This window comes from Triturus cristatus, chromosome 1_2, assembly GCF_964204655.1.
Source record: "Triturus cristatus chromosome 1_2, aTriCri1.1, whole genome shotgun sequence".
NCBI lineage: Eukaryota > Metazoa > Chordata > Amphibia > Caudata > Salamandridae > Triturus > Triturus cristatus.
The window spans coordinates 948,021,283-948,040,566 of record NC_140580.1 but is presented as its reverse complement, the minus strand read 5'-3'; the positions used below and the strand labels follow the sequence as shown (position 1 = coordinate 948,040,566).

Here is a 19,284-nt window from a genome sequence, read left to right as displayed (position 1 = left end):
TAGCCGTTTTGGGGCTTGATCCGGTACTGATTTCTTTTTTGGCTGTTATCCACGAGGACACTACCGCAGTTGTCCGCTATAGAGAAGACGGGAGTCAGACAGACGCTTGGCAGGTAAAGCGTGGAGTAAGACAGGGGTGCATTCTTGCCCCCCTACTTTTCTCGCTTTACATTAATAATTTGGGCGTGGTTTTAACCTCGGTTAGTAAAGATATTCCCAAAGCCGGCTCAAAAATGATCCCTGGATTACTATATGCGGGTGACACCGTTCTGTTGGCAAGAACCGCGAGAGGTTTACAAGCTCTTTTAAATGGATTTTATGATTTTATGGTCTCTTTAGACTTATTAATAAATTTTAAAAAATCACATTCCATGTCAATAGGTACGGGGAGGGCGAAAAGGGTGAAATTTTTCTGTAATGGGCAGGAATTAACAAAAGTGCAGACCTTCCCATATTTAGGGATTGTATTTGACGATACAATATCTTGGGTCATGCAACGTGCTCAGAAAAAGAATAACCTTGCTAGAGCTACAGGTGCTCTGTTGGGCTTTGCAAAGCGTTTGGGGTGTAAACCGCTTCCTGCTCTAATGAAAATCTATAGAGCTAAGTGTATTCCCATGGCCCTATATGGTAGTGAGGTCTGGGGTTATAAGGCCTCACCTGACATCCAAACAGTAGAAAATACTTTTTTTCGGAAACTGTTGTCTCTTCCCCCTTCTGCACCAATTTTTAACATACATGAGGACCTGGGGGTGGGATATCTTGCTGACCAAATATCTGTGGCCCCGTTATTAGGTTGGCTTAGGGTTTGGGCGCAGCAGCCACCAAATCTAAACCAACAAATTATTCAAGATTGCTTGTCCCTAGATGAAGCTATGTCTATCCCATGGATCTGCTATATTAAAAACAACTTGAAGTCACTTGGCTGTCTTGAATTGTTTAACAGTCCTTGTGCGCTGAGTAAAGAGAAAATCAAGGCCCTTAAGACCCAATTTTTGACTAGAGCAATGTTGTCAAGGGAAGGAGATGAGTTGGGGAAACCGACAGTTAGGAGGTTTGTTATGTTAAGTTTAGGTGGTGAGATCCAGCCTTACTTAACCTATATTAACAAACCTTTCCATCTGTTTTTGCTAATAAGGTTTAAGCATGGTATGCTCCCTTGGCTCTTGGCCTACCCCAAAGGCTTTTTCAAAGAGGGAACTTTGGGGCCTTGTCCTTGTGACAACATTTCTGAACAAAATACGTTGCACGTGTTATTTTTTTGTAAATTTTACTCTTCTCAGCGTAAAAAACATATTCTTCCGATTTTCAAGAATCGTCAATTTGAGCAAGTAAGGCCTATCTACAAATGTTGGAGTCTCCTCTGATTTGTTTTGGGGTTGCGAGCTTCATCGTGGGTGCTATAAGATGTAGAAATAGGGCTCAGTCCACTTAGTTATTCCCCTCATTTTCCAATGAGTATTGTGCTTAACAAAACTGTTGAAGATGGAATTTTGAAGGAGAAATGATTTTATAGATCGTAATATGGCTGAATTAATTGAAAGACATACTTTTATTGTATTTAGTGCCAAATTGTATTGTATTTATTTTTTGTGTTAAAATTTTTTTGTAATTGCATTTACCTGTACAATGAATTACTGTTCTGTGCTTTGATGGTTTTAAAATTTTAACCGAATAAAGCAAACTTTGACTTTGACTTTGAGTGTCTCACTTGCAGGGTGTTTTCTGTCCCTCAAGGTTCTCTGCTGAAGAATGGTTTCTTTACCGTTCTTGTTGTTTTCCTAGCGATGCTCTACATCATTCATTGTTCCCTTTTTCTCCTTCGTTCTTGCATTGGAGATTGCATTGGAGGGTCATTCCCTCAGCGATTGGTGGGTGCTCTCATTCGCAGTATGTGTTAGTGCGAATGAGCACGCTGTGACTGCTCCTTCCATTTGGTTTTGGGCCTGGGCTCTATGGACTTTTGTCCTTGGTCCCCTTGCATTCCACGATCTTAAGTTGCATTCCCCTTGGGGCTGCCTCTTTTACTGGTTCTATGCTGTGTCTTGTGGTCTTATGGCTTTCTACTGCTACGGTCTTCCCATCGTCCTTCTTGGGATCAGTCCTTTCGGTGAGCATCTTGCTTCCTTATCATTATTTGGATAGTCTGGTCCCTTTCTGTTTTTTCAGACCGTCTTCTCCTGTTCGGATCTTTGGTAAGGTCAATTTGCAGCCCATACTCCTGGGATGGTATTGCTTGGGTATCTAATTGTAAGATAAGGAATCTACGGCTAGATGTCTCTATCAGATGAACAAGTTACTTATCTTTGGTAACACCTTCTCTGGTAGACACAAGATGTAGCCGCAGATTCCATATTGACCCACCCATCCTCCCCACTCTGCGAACTGAGGGCCTGTTGTCTCCAAGTTCTCCTCATGCATACTACTACGGTTCTTCCGATCTGTACTCTTTCGAACTGACGTCAGCGTGTCAGGGGAGGGCTTATATGAACTCCTTTGACCCCACTTATGAGAGACGACGTCACTGCGGAGTCGCTCGACACCCTCTACCGACATGCAGAGGTACTGCTGGAATAATTTCCGGATCCAGCATGGCGCCTGGGGAGAATTCTAAGATAAGTAATCTGCGGCTAGATCTTGTCTCTACCAGATAAGGCATTACCGAAGGTAAGTAACTTGTCCTTTTTGGCCTACCAACGCCTTGCAGTGGGCTCTATAAAATGTTAATTGTCAGCCCTTTTGGCCCTTCGGTGTATGCCAGACCAACCATCCTTGTTTAAATCACCTGTTGTGATGAGGTTTATAAAAGGTTGGACATATGTTGACATGTTTTCTTCCAAACCATTTGTAATGCCATAGTGGGATTTGAATTTCGTTTTCCATGTGCACCCTCTTCAAGCTCATGCATTACTGCTCTCTGCATCTCTTGACTTTGAAGACTATCTTCCTCATTGCGATTACTTTGGCTCTTCGCATGAATGAGCTTCAGTCACTGTCCATGCAACCGCCCCATAGTTTTTTTCCAGATTATTTGGTGTTGACAACCTTTTCTCTAACGATGAGAGAGGTGTGAGAAACATGCACAATCTCTATAGATGAACAGAACAAAAACCAAAGAAATAGAAAGAAACATGCCCCATGTTTCTCTGTGGGAACATAAAGTACAGTTACATTTTTAATACTTGTAAGCATGTACAATAAACACACGACTGGGGCCTAAATGGCAGTGCTGGATATAATCATTTGATATGTTGTAGTGCTGACATGTTTCAAACTCATGAATTGCTTTATGAGGTCAACATCAGGACAAAAGCCAATGTAGGTCAAAAACATATAAGTGCTCCTTGGAAGCTAGTAAAAAAAGATAGTGTTATGGAAACACTTAAAGGTATGTAATTTATACAGAAGCTCCAGGGCTGGAACAGAAATACCAAGAAAAGATAAATGTGATATAGAAGACACAAAAGGTATTTGAGATAGTTTGTGTTAACAGTTTGTTAGAAATTGGGTTTTTGGTTGAGAGGTATGCATCCTGTCCAAGCAGGAACCACAATCCTAGTCAGGGTAAGTCACGAACACAACCTAAATGAACCTGTGCTCACCCTCTGGTAGCTTGGAACAGAGCAGTCAGGCTTAACTTAAGAGGCAATATGTAAAGTATTTGTGCAACACTTCAAACAGTAACACACTGAAAACACCACAAAAAGACTCCACACCAGTTTAGAACAATAGTGTGTTATTTTATAAACAAGACCAAAACGACAAAAATTCAATAAGCATAAAAGCGCAAAGCGGCAACTGTGGCTATCTGGTTGCATCGGACTGGGATAACGTCAGAGGTTCAGGCTGACCATGATGGAGCACAGGTACCCACTTGGATCTGCTGAACACAGCACCTTAAATCATCCTGCGCGGTCTGCGCAGTGTTGCTTTGCGAGGCTTCTCTTCATCCGACAATGGCTCCATGAAGCTGTGCGGAAATACTTTGCGGGGCTTGGTGGTGCTTTGTGTCGGTCCTGTGAGCTGTGCGGTGAAGCTTTGCGGGGCTTGGCATTGGTTGGCTACGATCCCGGGGACCTGTGCGCTAAGGCTTTGCAAGGTTTGGTGTCTCTGTGCGTAGGTTTCAATGGACTGGCAGCTACACAATAAGGCTTTGTGGGGCTTCGCGCCACCCGCAGTTTATTCCGGTGAGGCTGGCAGCTGTGCGGCGAGGCTTTACGGGACAACTCGTTGCTTCGTGTTGGCCCCAATGAGGAGCACAGAGGGCAGATCTCATTGGGCGCACTTCCAAAGGCCTAAGACTGGGGTGGTATCACTTGGTAGTGCAGACTCACAGATGGTAGAGTCCAGGTGGAGGGGTAGGTTGTTTGGCAATATTTTGTGTCCCTGTGGCTTCAGAAACTAGGAGGCCAGTCAGCTGGCCCTTGGAGTAACTCGGAGTTCTGGGTTGTAGAGATGCAGGTCCCGTCCTTTTCACTCCCAGTCAAGAGGTCAGCAGACACAGGTCGGCACAACAAAGCAGGAGTTCAGAAGAGTGGCAATCATTGTAGTATCACAACAACTCTTCTTCCTGGCAGAGTATCCAGAGAATTAGAATGGTATTGAGTTGGTGGTGTCAGAGGTCCAGTACTTTTACCCAGTTGGGCCTTGGAAGTGGGAGAGACTTCAAAGAGATGCCTTTGAAGTGCACAAGTCCCTTTCTTTACTGCCCTGGCTCCAGGCTCACTACAGGGTGATATGCAACCATTTATGTGGGAACAGGACACAGCCACTCAGGTGTGTATGCTCCTCCCTCCGATCCTGCCCAGGATGGCCCATCAGTCACAGCTAAGCTCCTTTTGTGTGTGGCTATTTGAAAGAAACACGTTAGTTAGATTCCTCACCTTAGAATATCCCCAGGCGTCAGGCTGGATCCGGAAAGATTTTTGTAGCAATACCCCTTGCGCGTCGGTAGGCGTCGTCTGCGGCTCCGCGTCCGTCGTTGGCGTCATGCACCGGAATGACGTCGTCGGAGTACTTAGACGCCGCCCTCGCGCGCTGACGTCAGACAGCGCCGATCCGGGAAGAGCTTACCCCTTAATCACTTTTTGACTAAACTTTTTGACTCTTTTTGGTCTTCTGTCGACTCGACTCTGGTGCCGGTAGGATGCCTGGGTTTAAAGCCTGTGACTCCTGTCATCGACTGATGTCGGTGACAGACCACCATCGCCGGTGCCTTTACTGCCTGGGGGCCGACCACGACGCGGAGTCGTGCCTCGATTTGCAGGCCTTGACCTCGAAAGCTAGGTGGGAGCGGTCCCGTAAGCTTCTTGAGCTTCGGCACTCGGCTCCACGCCGTTCACGGTCCCGGTCCAGGAGGAGGTCCAAGGACCGGTCGCGGAGCCGCAGCCACCGCCATCGCTCGTCGGGCTTGAAGTCTTCGGGTAAGTTGAAGCGATCAAAGAAGTCCAAGAGGCGACACGCTCTTCGGACTCCCCTTGCCGGTCGCGCGACTTTGCCGAGGGTTAGGGTGGTCCGTCGGAGCCGCAGGAGCCGTGTCCGTCTCCATACCCGCCGGTCCCTGGGACTGACGCGACTCTGGCGGAGGTCAGTGCTTTCCTCTCGGCCATGAGGAGCCTGGCTCTGCCGTCGACGCCTGCCGGCGCGCCTTCGGGCCCCGCAGGCTCGACTGGGCGACCTCGCGTACCGGCGGCTTCCGGTCCCGATGCCGCAGCTCCCCGAGGGATCCCGGCCGGGATCTCTGCCGGCGCCGACACCGGTTCTGCCACCGGCGCCGTCCCCGGACGACGCCGTTCCCCGGTTTAGCCCCGGTCCGGGCCCGGAGCTGGCACGGCGCCGCTCGACGCCGCACCCGACGCCGATGGATGAGCATTTCATCTACCGCCCGGCTCCGATCATTCCTCCTGTTTATCAGGAATCGGATGACGGGGGCGACTGGGAGGGGTCTGAGGACCCTATGACCAGACAGGCCCAACTTTCACAGGACTGGGCAGACAAACTGGGGGATGCCAGTGGTCTGGACACCTCCCCGGACGCTGGTTTCATCTCTCCTCCGACTGTGACCTCGGAGGAAGGTGCAGCTTTCTCAGTGGTGCTGCGCAAGGCGGCCGAAGCCCTGGGGCTCGAGTTGCCTGCTGTGGCCGTGAGGACTAACATCCTCACAGAGGTGCTTCAACCGTCAGCAAGCTCCACAGAGCCTCTGCTGCAGTTCAATGAGGCCCTCGTAGACGTTCTGCAGGGCACTTGATCCAAGCCCTCCACAGTTCCTCCTGTGGATCGGAACGTGGCCCGGCGCCACCGCCCTGCTCCGGGCGACCCCAGTTTCCTGTCCCAACACCCCACCCCGAGAGTCTGGTTATCCAGGCCTCGACTTCCCAATCCTCCTTCCCGTCCGCTCCTCCGGATCGGGAATCCAAGAGGCTGGAACAGTTTGGAAAGAAGCTGTTCTCTTCCCTGAGTTTGGGCCTGCGGTCTTTGAACACCGCTTGCCTCTTGGACCGTTTCTCCCACTCTCTGTGGGATGCGGTGGAGGACGTGCTGCCCCTGTGCCCGAAGGAGGCCCAGACACGACTCACCCAGGCGCTTGCTGATGGACGAGATGCAGCACGACATGCCATACGGTGTGAACTAGACACCACGGACTCGCTGGGTAGGGCGATTTCCACCATGGTGGCGCTCCGGCGCCACGCCTGGCTGCGGTCCACGTCTTTCTCGGGGGATGTCCACAGTACCATCATGGATATGCCCTTTGATGACACTCGCCTTTTTGGTGAGAAGGCGGATAGTGCGCTGGCTCGTTTCAAGGACTCCCGGGCTCCGGCCAAGTCCTTGGGTCTCTCGGCCCCGCGGCCGCAAACTTCCGCCTTTCGTGGCCAAGGAAGGGGCGCCTCTTCACGTCCGCCTAGTCACCGGCCGCAGAACCAACCTGCACGCGGTCGCGGACGTGGTTTCCGCCGAGGCGGTACTGGAGGACAATGTGCCGGTCAGTGCACATCCACCCCGGCAGCATCTGCCTCAAAGCCCTCCTAGTCCGAGCTTTCAGGCCCATTCCACGCCAGTGGGCGGCAGAGTTCGCCATCACCTGCTCCACTGGTGATCCATCACATCGGACAGGTGAGTGCTGCAAATCGTCCGAAGGGGCTACTCCCTCCCCTTCGAGACGACCCCTCCAGCCATGCCACCGCAGTGCCACCGTATGTCGGGGGATCACTTGAATCTTCTGCGGGAGGAAGTTACGGCCCTCTTGGCCAAAGAGGCCGTCGAGCGCGTTCCTTGTCCAGAAGTAGGTCGTGGTTGCTATTCCCACTACTTTCTGGTACCCAAGAAGGGCAAAGGGGGCCTACGCCCTATCTTGGACCTCAGGAGCGTCAACGCCTTCCTCCGGAAGGAACGGTTCAAGATGCTCACTTTAGCTCAGGTTCTGGCTGCCCTCGACCCTGGAGACTGGATGGTAGCGTTGGACTTGCAGGACGCCTATTTTCACATCCCCGTCCTGCCGGCCCACCGGCGTTGCCTGCGGTTCACGGTGGGTCAGGAGCACTTTCAGTTCACCGTGCTCCCCTTCGGCCTCACCAGTGCCCCTCGGGTGTTCACGAAAGTGATGGCGGTGGTCGCAGCTCATCTGAGCAGATCGGGGGTTCCAGTCTTCCCCTATCTCGACGACTGGCTGTTGAAGGCGGGCTCGCCCCAGGCAGTCGTCTCCCACCTCCAGACTACGGCCGGGTTTCGGTCAGGTTGGTGCTGCGGCTTCTGGGGCTGATGGCCTCCTGCATCCTGTTGGTGCATTACGCCAGGTGGCGAATGCAGGCTCTGCAGTGGGACCTGAAGTTTCAGTGGGCCCAGCATCGAGGCAACCTGTCCGACCATGTCTTGATCTCGGAGGGCACTGCGAAACAGTTGCAGTGGTGGCTCACGGACCGCGATTGGGTCAGGGGCAGATGCCTCTCCCTGCCCCAACCGGAGCACGTAGTAGTGACGGATGCGTCCCTCCTGGGATGGGGGGGCCATATGGGAGAGGCGGAGATCAGAGGCCTCTGGTCTCCGGCGGGGTCTCAACTCCATATCAACTTGTTGGAGCTGAGAGCGATCCGGCTTGCACTGAAAGCCTTCCTTCCCTCTGTCCGGGGAAGTGTCGTGCAGGTGTTCACGGACAACACCACCGCCATGTGCTATTGCAACAAACAAGGCGGGGTGGGATCGTGGACCCTTTGTCACGAGGCTCTGCGCCTCTGGACATGGCTGGAACACCAGGGCATCAGTGCATGATGGATCACGAATGGCGTCTGCACTCGGACGTGGCGCAAGGTCTCTTTCTGCAGTGGGGAGAGCCTTGGTTAGATCTATTCGCCACCGAAGAGAACGCGCAATGTCAGCAGTTCTGCGCGTTGGAATTTCCAAGGCGGCACTCGCTCGGAGACCCTTTTCGTCGCAAGTGGAGTTGCGGTCTGTTGTACACCTTTCCACCTATACCACTTCTGCCCAGAGTGCTGAAGAAGATCAGGCGCAACCGGGCCCAAGTCATCTTAGTGGCTCCGGATTGGGCACGAAGGTTCTGGTATCCCGAGCTACTCAGTATGTCAATCGACCCTCCGGTACGACTGCCTCTTCAGGAGGACCTTCTGTCGCAGCAGCAGGGGACGGTCCTCCACCCGAACCTGTCCAGTCTCCACCTCCATGCGTGGAGATTGAGCGGCGACAGTTGATGTCATTTGACTTGCCTCCTGAAGTCTGTGACGTCATTCTGGCAGCCAGGCGTCCCTCCACAAAATCGGTATACGGCTGCAGGTGGAACAAATTTGTGGCATGGTGCACGGCAAAGGCTGTGGATCCCCTTTCCGCCCCTCTTTCTTCTTTTTTTGGCCCAGCAGGGCTCTGCTCTGGGCACCTTGAAAGGTTATCTTTCTGCGATCTCTGCTTTCTTACGGCTTCCTGATCAGCCTTCTCTTTTCAAATCCCCTGTTTCGCGTTTTCTTAAAGGCATTACTCACATGTTCCCTCCTGTCCCCTTCGTAATGCCTCAGTGGGATTTGAATCTTGTCTTGACCTTTCTTATGTGCGCTCCCTTTGAGCTTTTTCACAATTGTCCCCAACTCTTTTTTTTTTTTGTAAACACTTTATTTTTCAAATAGCGCATGAGAGTTACATAGCATTGCAATGAAGTGCGAATAAGCATTCAAGTAGTTCCTGACAGTGGTAATACAATGAGAAAAATTGTGATCTAAACAGCCAGAACATTGCTCACATCTAGCACAACAGCCATCTCCCAAAAGTTGCAGTGCATTGCAATAAAGTACGAATAAGCATTCAAGTTTTTCCTGTCAGTGATAATGTAATGAAAGGAATAGTGATCTAAACAGTCAGAACATTGGTCGCATCTAGCACACCAGCCAACCCCCCGGTCTGCCCACTCCCGCCCACTCTCCCCACACCCCGCCACTGAACTATCATGCCGGCAGTGCCCCCCCAAGCCGCCCCAATCCTTCGCCTTGCTCCCCCTATTTGTAAGTGTCTATAATCGAAGGTGAAGCCCAAGAGGCTCTGAAAGTGTTCCTCAACCCACTCCCTCAGGTACTATTCCATTATCTGGCTGAGTGTTGGGGCCCTGCTTAATCTTCTCCAGATAGGCTCTCAAGGGACCCCATATGTCTTTGGGCCGTGACGTCAGTGGCATCAAACTGGAATATACCTCCGAATTTGTATTGCAGTATACTAAACTCTTCAGCCAATCTTGTAATTTAGGAACTGTTTTCCTGCCCCAGTGGATGGCGACTTCCCTTTTTGCTAGGAGGAGTCCCAATGCAGCAAATTTCCTGACCTTCGGGGGGATCTGGACTGTATATCCCAACAGTGCTATTTCGGGGAGTGGAGCCAGTGAAAGATCTATTATCTTCCCCAAGGTATCATGTATCGCCGCCCAATAGGGCTGCAGATGGGAACAGGACCACGCCAAATTAAAAAAATCTGCGTGTGGAGTCGCGCACCTCACACAACTATGCGGCCTGCTGGTGTCTATCCTATGTGCCATGGCTGGTGTAAAGTATGCCCGCCGAAGAAACTTGAAATGCAGCAATGGCGACTATTGAGTGAAACGTCCTTAGTGACCTCACAGCATTTTTGCCATTGCTCGTCTGTTATAGTGTGACCAGCGCCCGCTTCCCAAGCCTCCCTCACTCTGGAATCGTCAACTTGCAATACCTTAGCGCTGGCCTTATACATTTTGGAAATGAGGCGCGCACCGTCAGGAGATCCCAACACCAAATCAAGCGGGGGAAAGGATTCGGGCTCAGTAGGAACTGTGTCATAAAATCGCAATCAGTGAACCTGACGTCTTCGGCTAACGAAAATATGTGACCCCCTGGAAAAAAATCTCCTACCTTTGCGATATCCAGCATGGCCAGAGTGCGTTGCACCAGCCTCTCCCTGGTAATGAGGAGCCATCTAGCATTGGGCAATGGCAACGCAGAAGAATACAAGTGTGTTGTACCCGTGCGTTTCTTCAATCTATGCCACGCCCAAGAGGTTGTGGACACCGTCTGTATGTCGTGCCTGTTCCACGGGAAACCACACGGGAGGACCTCGCACAGCCGGTCGGCAGCACCAGATCCGCCTCCGGGCATAAATACGGGCGTCTGGGTGAAACCATGCCGACGCATATCGGCACTGTGCCACCGAGTAGTATAGCTGAAAGTCCGGAACATTGAACCCGCCTCTATCGTATGGCAGAGTCAGCGTGGACCAATGTATGTGTGGTCTCCTGCCACCCCATACCAAACGTGTCGTGAGTGTGCGTAACCTACGGAAAAAATGGTCCGCAAGGGGGATTGGAATGTTGTTAAAAAAAATATACAAATTTTGGTAGGACCACCATTTTCAAAATGGCCACCCGGCCCGCAAGGGAAAGGGGCAAGCGCAGCCACCTGTTTACCTGCTCCTCCAGGTTAGTAATGGCCAGCCCGTAATTCAGTCGAATGATTTGAGCGGAATCCAAATGGATATGCACGCCAAGGTATTTCACCGAATCGATACACCATTCAAGAGGAAACTCGCAGTCCCACCTGGCCGTGCCCGCCGTAAGCGGGAATATGGTCGATTTGTGCCAGTTGATACCCAAACCCGAAAAGCCACCGAAGCGGATGATTTCGCGAATAAGGGGCGGCAGGTTGATGTGTGGTTCCCGTACATATAGAATAGTATCATCCCCATAGAGGGAGGCGAGGAGCAGGCCAGTGTTAAACTGAATCCCTCTCTGTAGATGACGTTCCTGGAGATGTCTGACCAGCGGGTCCATAGCCAAAATGAATAGGAGTGGGGATAAGGGACACCCATGTCTGGTCCCCCTGTATAGTCAAAACGGGCTGGACAGGGTGCCATTTAAGCGGAGTCTAGCCGATGGTTGGCTATATAGCAAGGAAACCGTGGCAATGAAACCAAAAGGCATCCCCATACGGCTCATCACCTCCACGAGGAATGGCCATTCCAAAGAGTCAAACGCTTTTTCCGCGTCCAATAAGACTGCAGCTGCTGGAATGTCGGGCTGTATTCTATGTATGACCGCAAAGAGCGTGCGGAGATTTAATGATGTCGAACGATGGGGGACAAAGCCAGACTGCATCGGTGAAATAATGTACTCCATCAGTTGTGACAGCCTATTGGCTAGAACCGTGGCCAAGATTTTATCATCTAGATTTAATAAAGACAGCGGCCGGTAGGAGCCGCATTGTGTGTGATCTTTGCCCGGCTTAGGGAGCAATATGATAACGGCCTCACGCAATGTGGGGGGGAGGCATTGCTTCTCTAAGGCCTCGGCGTAAACCTCAATCAGCTGAGGTGCCAGTACGTCCTTAAATTCTTTGTAAAAGTCCCCCGTGAAACCATCAAGTCCCGGGGCGGAAGAGCACCGCCGGGTATCTATAGCATGCTCGACTTCGCTTAGAGTTATGGGATTAGTTATGAATTCTAGCATGTCTTTCTCCAAATATACCAGTCCGACCTCGTTGAGATATGCCGTCTGGGCCGTGCTGTCCGGCTCAGCCCTGGAGGAGTACAGCTTGGTGTAGTAGTCCAGAAATTCATCCCGAATCGCGGCCGTCGAGTTGAGGGCGGAACCCGACGCTGAATGCTGTACCGTAATAAAAGTTTTGTTGTACGGCGGTCGCAGCATTTGTGCCAGAACCCTGCCCGGGCGATCACCTTTGCCGTACCTGCGTGCTGTGTGATATTTACCCAGGTATAATATTTCCCTATAGGCAGTGTCTTTGTATTCAACCAAAAGGGCCAGTCTCGCCGCCTGAAGCTCTGGGGTGGGCTCAAGTGCAAGTTGGGAGTCTAAATGGGAAATGTCGCGCTCAATACGGGAAAGAGTTTGTCGGAGGTCTCTGAGCACCCCCGCCCGCTTGGATATGCAAACCCCCCGTAAAGTGGCCTTGAAGCCCTCCCACAGGACCGCCACGGAATCGACCGAACCTGTGTTATTATCAAAATAATCCTCTATCGCAGCCTGAATCTCCGCCTTGAACACTTCGTCCTGCAGGGCTCTGCTCAGGAACGGCCACTGCCTCTCATACCCCTCCGTACGCGGAACCAGCAGCCGCAAAGCTATAGGAGAGTGGTCAGAGTATGTGCTGGGGAACGTGGTGAGGGAAACGAACCAATCCACGAGTCCGGGCGAGATCAACCAATAGTCTAACCTGGTCCAGGTACCGTGCGGACTAGAGTAGTGGGTGTACTTGGTGAGGGTGGGGTTATGATGTCGCCAAATGTCTAATAGGGCGTATTGGGTGCAGAGATCTCTCAGGGCCCGCCTCTCCCGCGGCTTAGGATCCGGGGCTCTAGAGGTGCTGTCCAGCGTGGGGCACAGTGTAAGATTGAGATCCCCCCCCCCCCAATAGTAGTGCCTGAGGGTCATGCTTAGCAATCCGGTTATTTAAACCATGAAGAAACTCTGGGGCGTCTACATTGGGGTCATATACATTAATCAGAGTGACCCTATAACCGTGTAGCATCCCCGAGACCATCAAATACCTCCCCATAGGATCACGGGCCACGTCAATGAGAGTGAAGGAAACCCTCCTATGTATCAATATTGCTGTGCCTCTGGCGTAGTTGCTATAGTTAGCAAAGTATCTATGTGCGCCCCAGCTGGAGCCAAAGCGAGCCGAATCTGTGGGAGGGAGGTGTGTCTCCTGCAGAAATGCTATTTCGACCGTGTGCCGGAGAAGGTAGTGTATCACCTGCCGTCTCTTGCGTGTGTTATTGAGGCCCCTCACATTCCAAGACATTAGGGTGATGGCAGAAGGACCCAGAGTATTACCTAGCCATGACATCTAAACCCAGCGTGTGAAGTGTCCTGTCAGGACTGCGTTGCAATTGTAACTTCCAAAACAATGCCAACCCAAAACTTGAATATGCGCAAAATGTATACATTACCCCAGCCCACCTCCCCCCACCCAGCCACCTGCAAACCCCAAGGTGGCCCTCCCCCTGTAAGCTAATCCGCCCAGTCATCAAAGTGGAATGCACAAACTCTGCGGCTACACCTAGGGGGGGTGACAACCTGGAATCTAGCCGAACATCTTGCTTAACAAAACCAATAAAGAATTGGGTTTTGTGATAACATTACAATTTCCCCAATATGAACCAACATGGTGTAGAATCCGACAGAATGAATGCAGCATCAACCCGCACCAGAATTTGAAAATAGGTCCGCACTTGCATCCGAGCCGCTGCGGGGCGGGGAGGATGCCACACTCCCCACCGAGTTTTGTGTGGCTCGAGGCTTGTACGATCGGCAGAACTCTTGAGCCTCGGTTGGCGAGTCAAATATGCGTGATCTGCCACCCACATCCACCCTGAGCCTAGCGGGATACAGCATGCCATATCTGAGCCCCAGATTGTGCAACGTAGCCTTGACTCCCTGAAACTTGTGCCGCGCCTCCTGAACCATAGGCGTGAAATCTGGGTAGAACGACAGTTTTGATCCTTGCCACTCCACTGTTCCGCGTTCTCGGGCCAAGCGAAGCGCGGTGTCCCGGTCTCTGAAGTTTAAGAGCCGTGCTACAATCAGTCGAGGAGGAAGACCCGGATTTGGTCTGGGGCCAAGCGGTCTGTGGGCTCTTTCTACCACAAAACCAGTGGTGAAGGCCTCGCTGCCGAACAGGTCCGTGAGAAGCTTTTCCACAAACAAGTCCATGCGGCCAGTAGATGTCGTCTCCGGGACCCCCATAATGCGAATGTTGTTGCGACGTCCGCGCGCTTCCAAATCCTCGTTTTTAATGGCTAGCTCCTTGAGCAGGCGCTCTGCCCGTTCTAGCCGCTTCAGTGACTGGGCAGTCCCGTCCTCCAGATCCGAGACCCGGGCCTCCGCCACATCCATGCGCCGCTCCTGTGCCTGTACTTTGGCACCCAAATTTGCTATGGTCTGATCTGGGGGGGTCTAAACAAGAGTCCAGCGCCTTAAATCCAGCTTTCATTTCAAGGAGTAGAGCGGCAACAGAGGACCCGGGGGGGGTCTCCCACCGGAGCAGTGTCTGCCATGTCAGCAGTGTGAGAGGCTGCACCGCCAGCCGCCTTTTCAAAGGAGAGGGTTCTCTGTCGGGGGTCTTTCCGTCCCATCCCGCGGGGGTCCAAGCAACGTAGGCCTATTATGTGTTGTACAGTAGACCTGACCGGAACAAGACCGTCCCCACTGGGTAACAGGCAGGCTCCGGCATGATGCCAGCGGCAGAGGGCGGGATCAATGGGGCCCGTGCAACAGCAATATGCCCACTCTGTAGGGTAAGTGCTCCACTGTTCCTGTTGGCAGCTTGTGGGCCTAGGTGTGAAGGCCTAGCATTGGCCGGCAGCAACACCACGTCGCATCACTGCATACCAAGCTGCCCCATGCAAGGTGTCCCAGCGCTGCAGGACGAAATGCACCCACCATGTGCGCAGGGCCTCCGCAGTCCACATGAAGGCCTACCGGGCGCCGCATGCCCCACCGGGGAGCCGAGCACAGGCCGGGCGCGCTCCCACCTCCACCGCAACCGCCATCGTGCCAGACCCGCGCCCCACCCCCGACGGACTCGCCCCGTGGGCCCTGTCCCCACGCACAGCAAGCCGCCATGGGGCGGGGCCACCAGCCCGGGCGCGGCCCGCAGTCCCGGTAGGCACGGGGCAGAAAGCGCAGCCCCCGCGGCCCGACTCACCCGGTGTGCTCCAAGATGTCTCCGGGGGCTCCGCTGTTGGTCCGCTAAGCCGCACTCCACGGGGCCGCCCAGGCGCCGAAATCCACCCCGGCTCCGCTGCCACACGGTGTTGCGTCAAAACGGGGGGGGGGGGGAGTTAAATGCTGGCGGACCGCGCGCCGAATGCAGCGCCGCTTCCGCTGTCCGCTCCACCGCCCGCAGCCCCGGGACGCTGGCAGAACATCGGGGAAATTGCCGCTGGGCCCGGCAGATCGCAGGAGCTTCACTAGCTGGCGGCCATCTTAGCCGCCGGCTCGGCCACGCCCCCTCTCGTCTTCTGACTCTTAAGACTGCGTTCCTGGTAGCTATCACCTCGGCTAGACGGGTGAGTGAGCTCCAGGCTCTGTCATCTAAGCCTCCTTTTCTTTCTGTTCATCGGGACAAGGTTGTCCTCCGGAATCGTCCTTCTTTTCTTCCAAAAGTAGTGACCCCCTTTCACATCGAGCAATCTCACATTGCCCACCTTCTTTCCGCCTCCGCATCCTTCGAAAGAGGAAGAGAGGCTCCACCGTCTGGACCCCAAGCGTGCGCTGTCCTTTTATTTGTGCCGCACCAGACAGTTCCGGGTGGACGACCAACTTTTTGTTGGATACGTAGGTGCTAAGAAGGGGAGGGCTGTACACAAGCGGACCATCTCACGGTGGGTCGTATTGTGTATAAAGGTTTGTTACTCCTTGGCGAAAAAGGACCCTCCTGTTGGCCTGAGAGCCCATTCCACCCGGGCCACAGCGGCGACTACTGCCCTGGGACGGGGAGTTCCCTTGCAGGACATCTGTCAGGCAGCGACGTGGGCCTCACTGCACACGTTTGCCAAGCCCTATTGCCTGGACAGCCAAGTCCGGAGAGATGGCTTCTTTGGCCGTTCTGTTCTCCAGGACTTTCTGGTGTGATCTTGGTTCGCAGACCCACCACTGGGGTTGGTATTGATGGGGTATCTATTCTAAGGTGAGGAATCTAACTAACGTGTTTCTTTCAGATGAACAAGTTACTTACCTTCGGTAACAATGTATCTGTAAGAAACATTAGTTAGTTAGATTCCTCACCGACCCACCCATCCCCCCCGTTCTGCGAACCGACATCTAGGGTTAAGGCCATCCTGTTCAGGGCCCTAGACTTTTTTGGCACCAGTGTCGGGTCCAAGCAACGCAGGTCGTGCACCCAGTCCCCGCGTAGGCCTATTATGTGTTGTACAGTAGACCTGACCGGAACAAGACCGTCCCCACTGGGTAACAGGCAGGCTCCGGCGCGATGGCAGAGGTTGCGATCAATGGGGCCCGTGCAACAGCAATATGCCCACTCCGTAGGATAAGTGCTCCACTGTTCCTGTTGGCAGCTTGTGGGCCTAGGTGTGAAGGCCTAGCATTGGCCGGCAGCAACACCACGTCGCATCACTGCATACCAAGCTGCCCCATGCAAGGTGTCCCAGCGCTGCAGGACGAAATGCACCCACCATGTGCGCAGGGCCTCCGCAGTCCACATGAAGGCCTACCGGGCGCCGCATGCCCCACCGGGGAGCCGAGCACAGGCCGGGCGCGCTCCCACCTCCACCGCGACCGCCACCGTGCCAGACCCGCGCCCCACCCCTGACGGACTCGCCCCGTGGGCCCTGTTCCCACGCACAGCAAGCCGCCATGGGGCGGGGCCACCAGCCCGAGCGCGGCCCGCAGTCCGGTAGGCACGGGCGGAAAGCGCAGCCCCGTGTCGGTCTCTTGCATGGCTCTGCGTTCCTGGCGCGGAAAGCTATGTACAAGAAATGACGTCAGCGCGCGAGGGCGGCATCTAAGTACTCCGACGTCATTCCGGCGCACCACGCTAATGACGGACGCGGAGCCACAGACCACGCCTACCGACGCGCAAGGGGTATTGCTACAAAAATCTTTCCGGATACAGCCTGACGCCTGGGGATATTCTAAGGTGAGAAATCTAACTAACTAATGTTTCTTAAAGATACATCGTTACCGAAGGCAAGTAACTTGTTCGTCTAGAGGGAATGCACAAATCCAGCTGTCACCCACCCCAGACTTGTATTCAGAGATAGGCAGAAGGCACCTAATGGTTACAGTGAAAAAAGCCACCTTTTTAAAAGTGCATTTTCAGAATTGCAATTTAAAATCCAACTTCACCAGAAGTTGCGTTTTAAATTGTGATTCCAGACACACCAAATTTGGGGCTCACATCTCTTTCCAATTGGAAATTACACTTATAAAATAAAATAGGGTAACCCCAATGTTATCCTATGGGAGAGATAAGCCTTGCAGTTGTAAAAAGTAAATTTAAGAGTATTTAACTACCAGGACACGTAAAACTTACAAGTATATGTCTTACTTTTTAAATACACTGCACCTTGTCCATGGGCTACCTTAAGGGTGCCATATATGTAATAGAAAGGGAGGTTCGGGACTGGTAAGTAGGTTAACTTAGCAGGTCGAGGTGGCAGTTTTGGCAGTTTTTGCAATGGCAGACCCGAGTCATGTTTAAAGGGCTACTTAAGTGAGTGGCACAATCAGTGCAACAGGCCCACTAGTAGCATTTAATTTACAGGCCCTGGGCACATGTGAAGCACTTTACTAGGGATTTATAAATAAATAAGAAAATGAAATATGTCAATTGTGGATAAGCTAATGTTACCATGTTTTAAGCAGAGAGCACATTCACTTTAGCACTGGTTAGCAGTGGTAAAGTGCCCAAAGTCCTAAAGCCAACAAAAGTGAGGTCAGAAAAAGAGGAAGAGAAAGAGAAAGGCAAAATGTTTAGGGTGACCCTTCAGAGAGTGCCATTTTCCAACAGAGTATCTCTGTAACTTATGAGAATTTAAACTGCTCCATAGGTGGCTTAATGCAAATGCAGCCCAATCAATCTCTCATTGAAGAGGACAGCCCTGGATTAAGTCCTTTAGATGAGAGAGGAAGTACTTCCTGGGTGCCAGATTTGAGCGGTCACTGTTATGTATTTTTATCATTTCATTGCCTTTCGGCATCCATTTCTGAGGTCTTCCTGTCATGTTATATTCATCAGTAGAAGACTTCACTCTAGCCCTGGGAAAGAGGCTTGGACTGCAGAAGCTAATTTGGTAACAGGGACAGAGCTTATGAGGGGACAGCGGCACCCTCCCAATCTTCTTGCAGCTTATTTCTTAGTCCCTAAAACTTGAAGGCAGCTTGCTTCTGCTTGAGCCACCTTTAAGGCCTTCCCATTGAATAACCTGAAGAGACTAGAGGACTAAGAATAAAGGTGTTCTGCGGTAAGTAACCTTTAGCTTTTTTGCCTTTTTTAGGACCAGAAAATGCGAGCCCTACTAACATATTTTGTTACATTCCCTTTTGACAACTTAAAATCAGCACCTTTGAATATGATTGAATGCCAGAATTTAAAACATTGTGAATATTTGTAGTCCATTTTTTTCAGAATGTAACAGAATAAAATGTTTCACCTTTTATTGACTAATTAACAGGCTCCAGGAATCTTTAAGTCTATGCTGACCCATTTATGTGTGTACTCAGCTATAGTGATAAGCCACAACATGCAGGCTTCTGAGATGTATTACCGCTCAATTACATAGTATAGAAAAAAAATTCACGTAAGGTGCCAAACTTTTAAAGCCTGCAAAGTAACTAGATCTGTCATACAACTGTGCCACATTTGGCAAGTGTTGCTTTTTATTTCTCGTGCACTGTGTTATCTTAGTTTGCACAGCATAACCTGCCCTGTTACCGTATTTCAGTAAAGGACCACTTGTATTACTTAGCCAATGTTCATGCTTGAAGTGAGCATAAACTTTGTGGACTGTTAGTTATGGGATGCTAAAGACCTTTGCATACTCTTATATTTACAGGAGATGAAGCTTCTGAGCCAGAAGAGAGTGAAAGTGTGCTTTATGAATCAGAACATGGGTAAGGCCTCTATCCAACCTTAGAACTATTGATACTAGATTTGTAAGAGACATCCCAGTTAATAGAACTTAGACCTTGGTTTGAGGTGCTGCCACTTCAACGTTTGCAGAAGTGCATTCAGTATCCCAGCTCAGATAAATGAAGTAATGCAGAGTAAGATTTTAAACCCTTTT

General features: G+C 51.7%; 1 protein-coding gene across 1 annotated transcript in view; it reads left to right on the top strand.

Moving 5' to 3' along the window:
- CDK5RAP2 (CDK5 regulatory subunit associated protein 2) overlaps positions 1–19,284 on the top strand; it is a 723,544-nt gene that overhangs the window by 444,368 nt on the left and 259,892 nt on the right. The window contains exon 26 of the mRNA XM_085609970.1: positions 19,054–19,111. Within this exon, the coding sequence (XP_085466096.1) occupies positions 19,054–19,111 (58 nt within the window). The remainder of the gene's footprint in view (positions 1–19,053; positions 19,112–19,284) is intronic.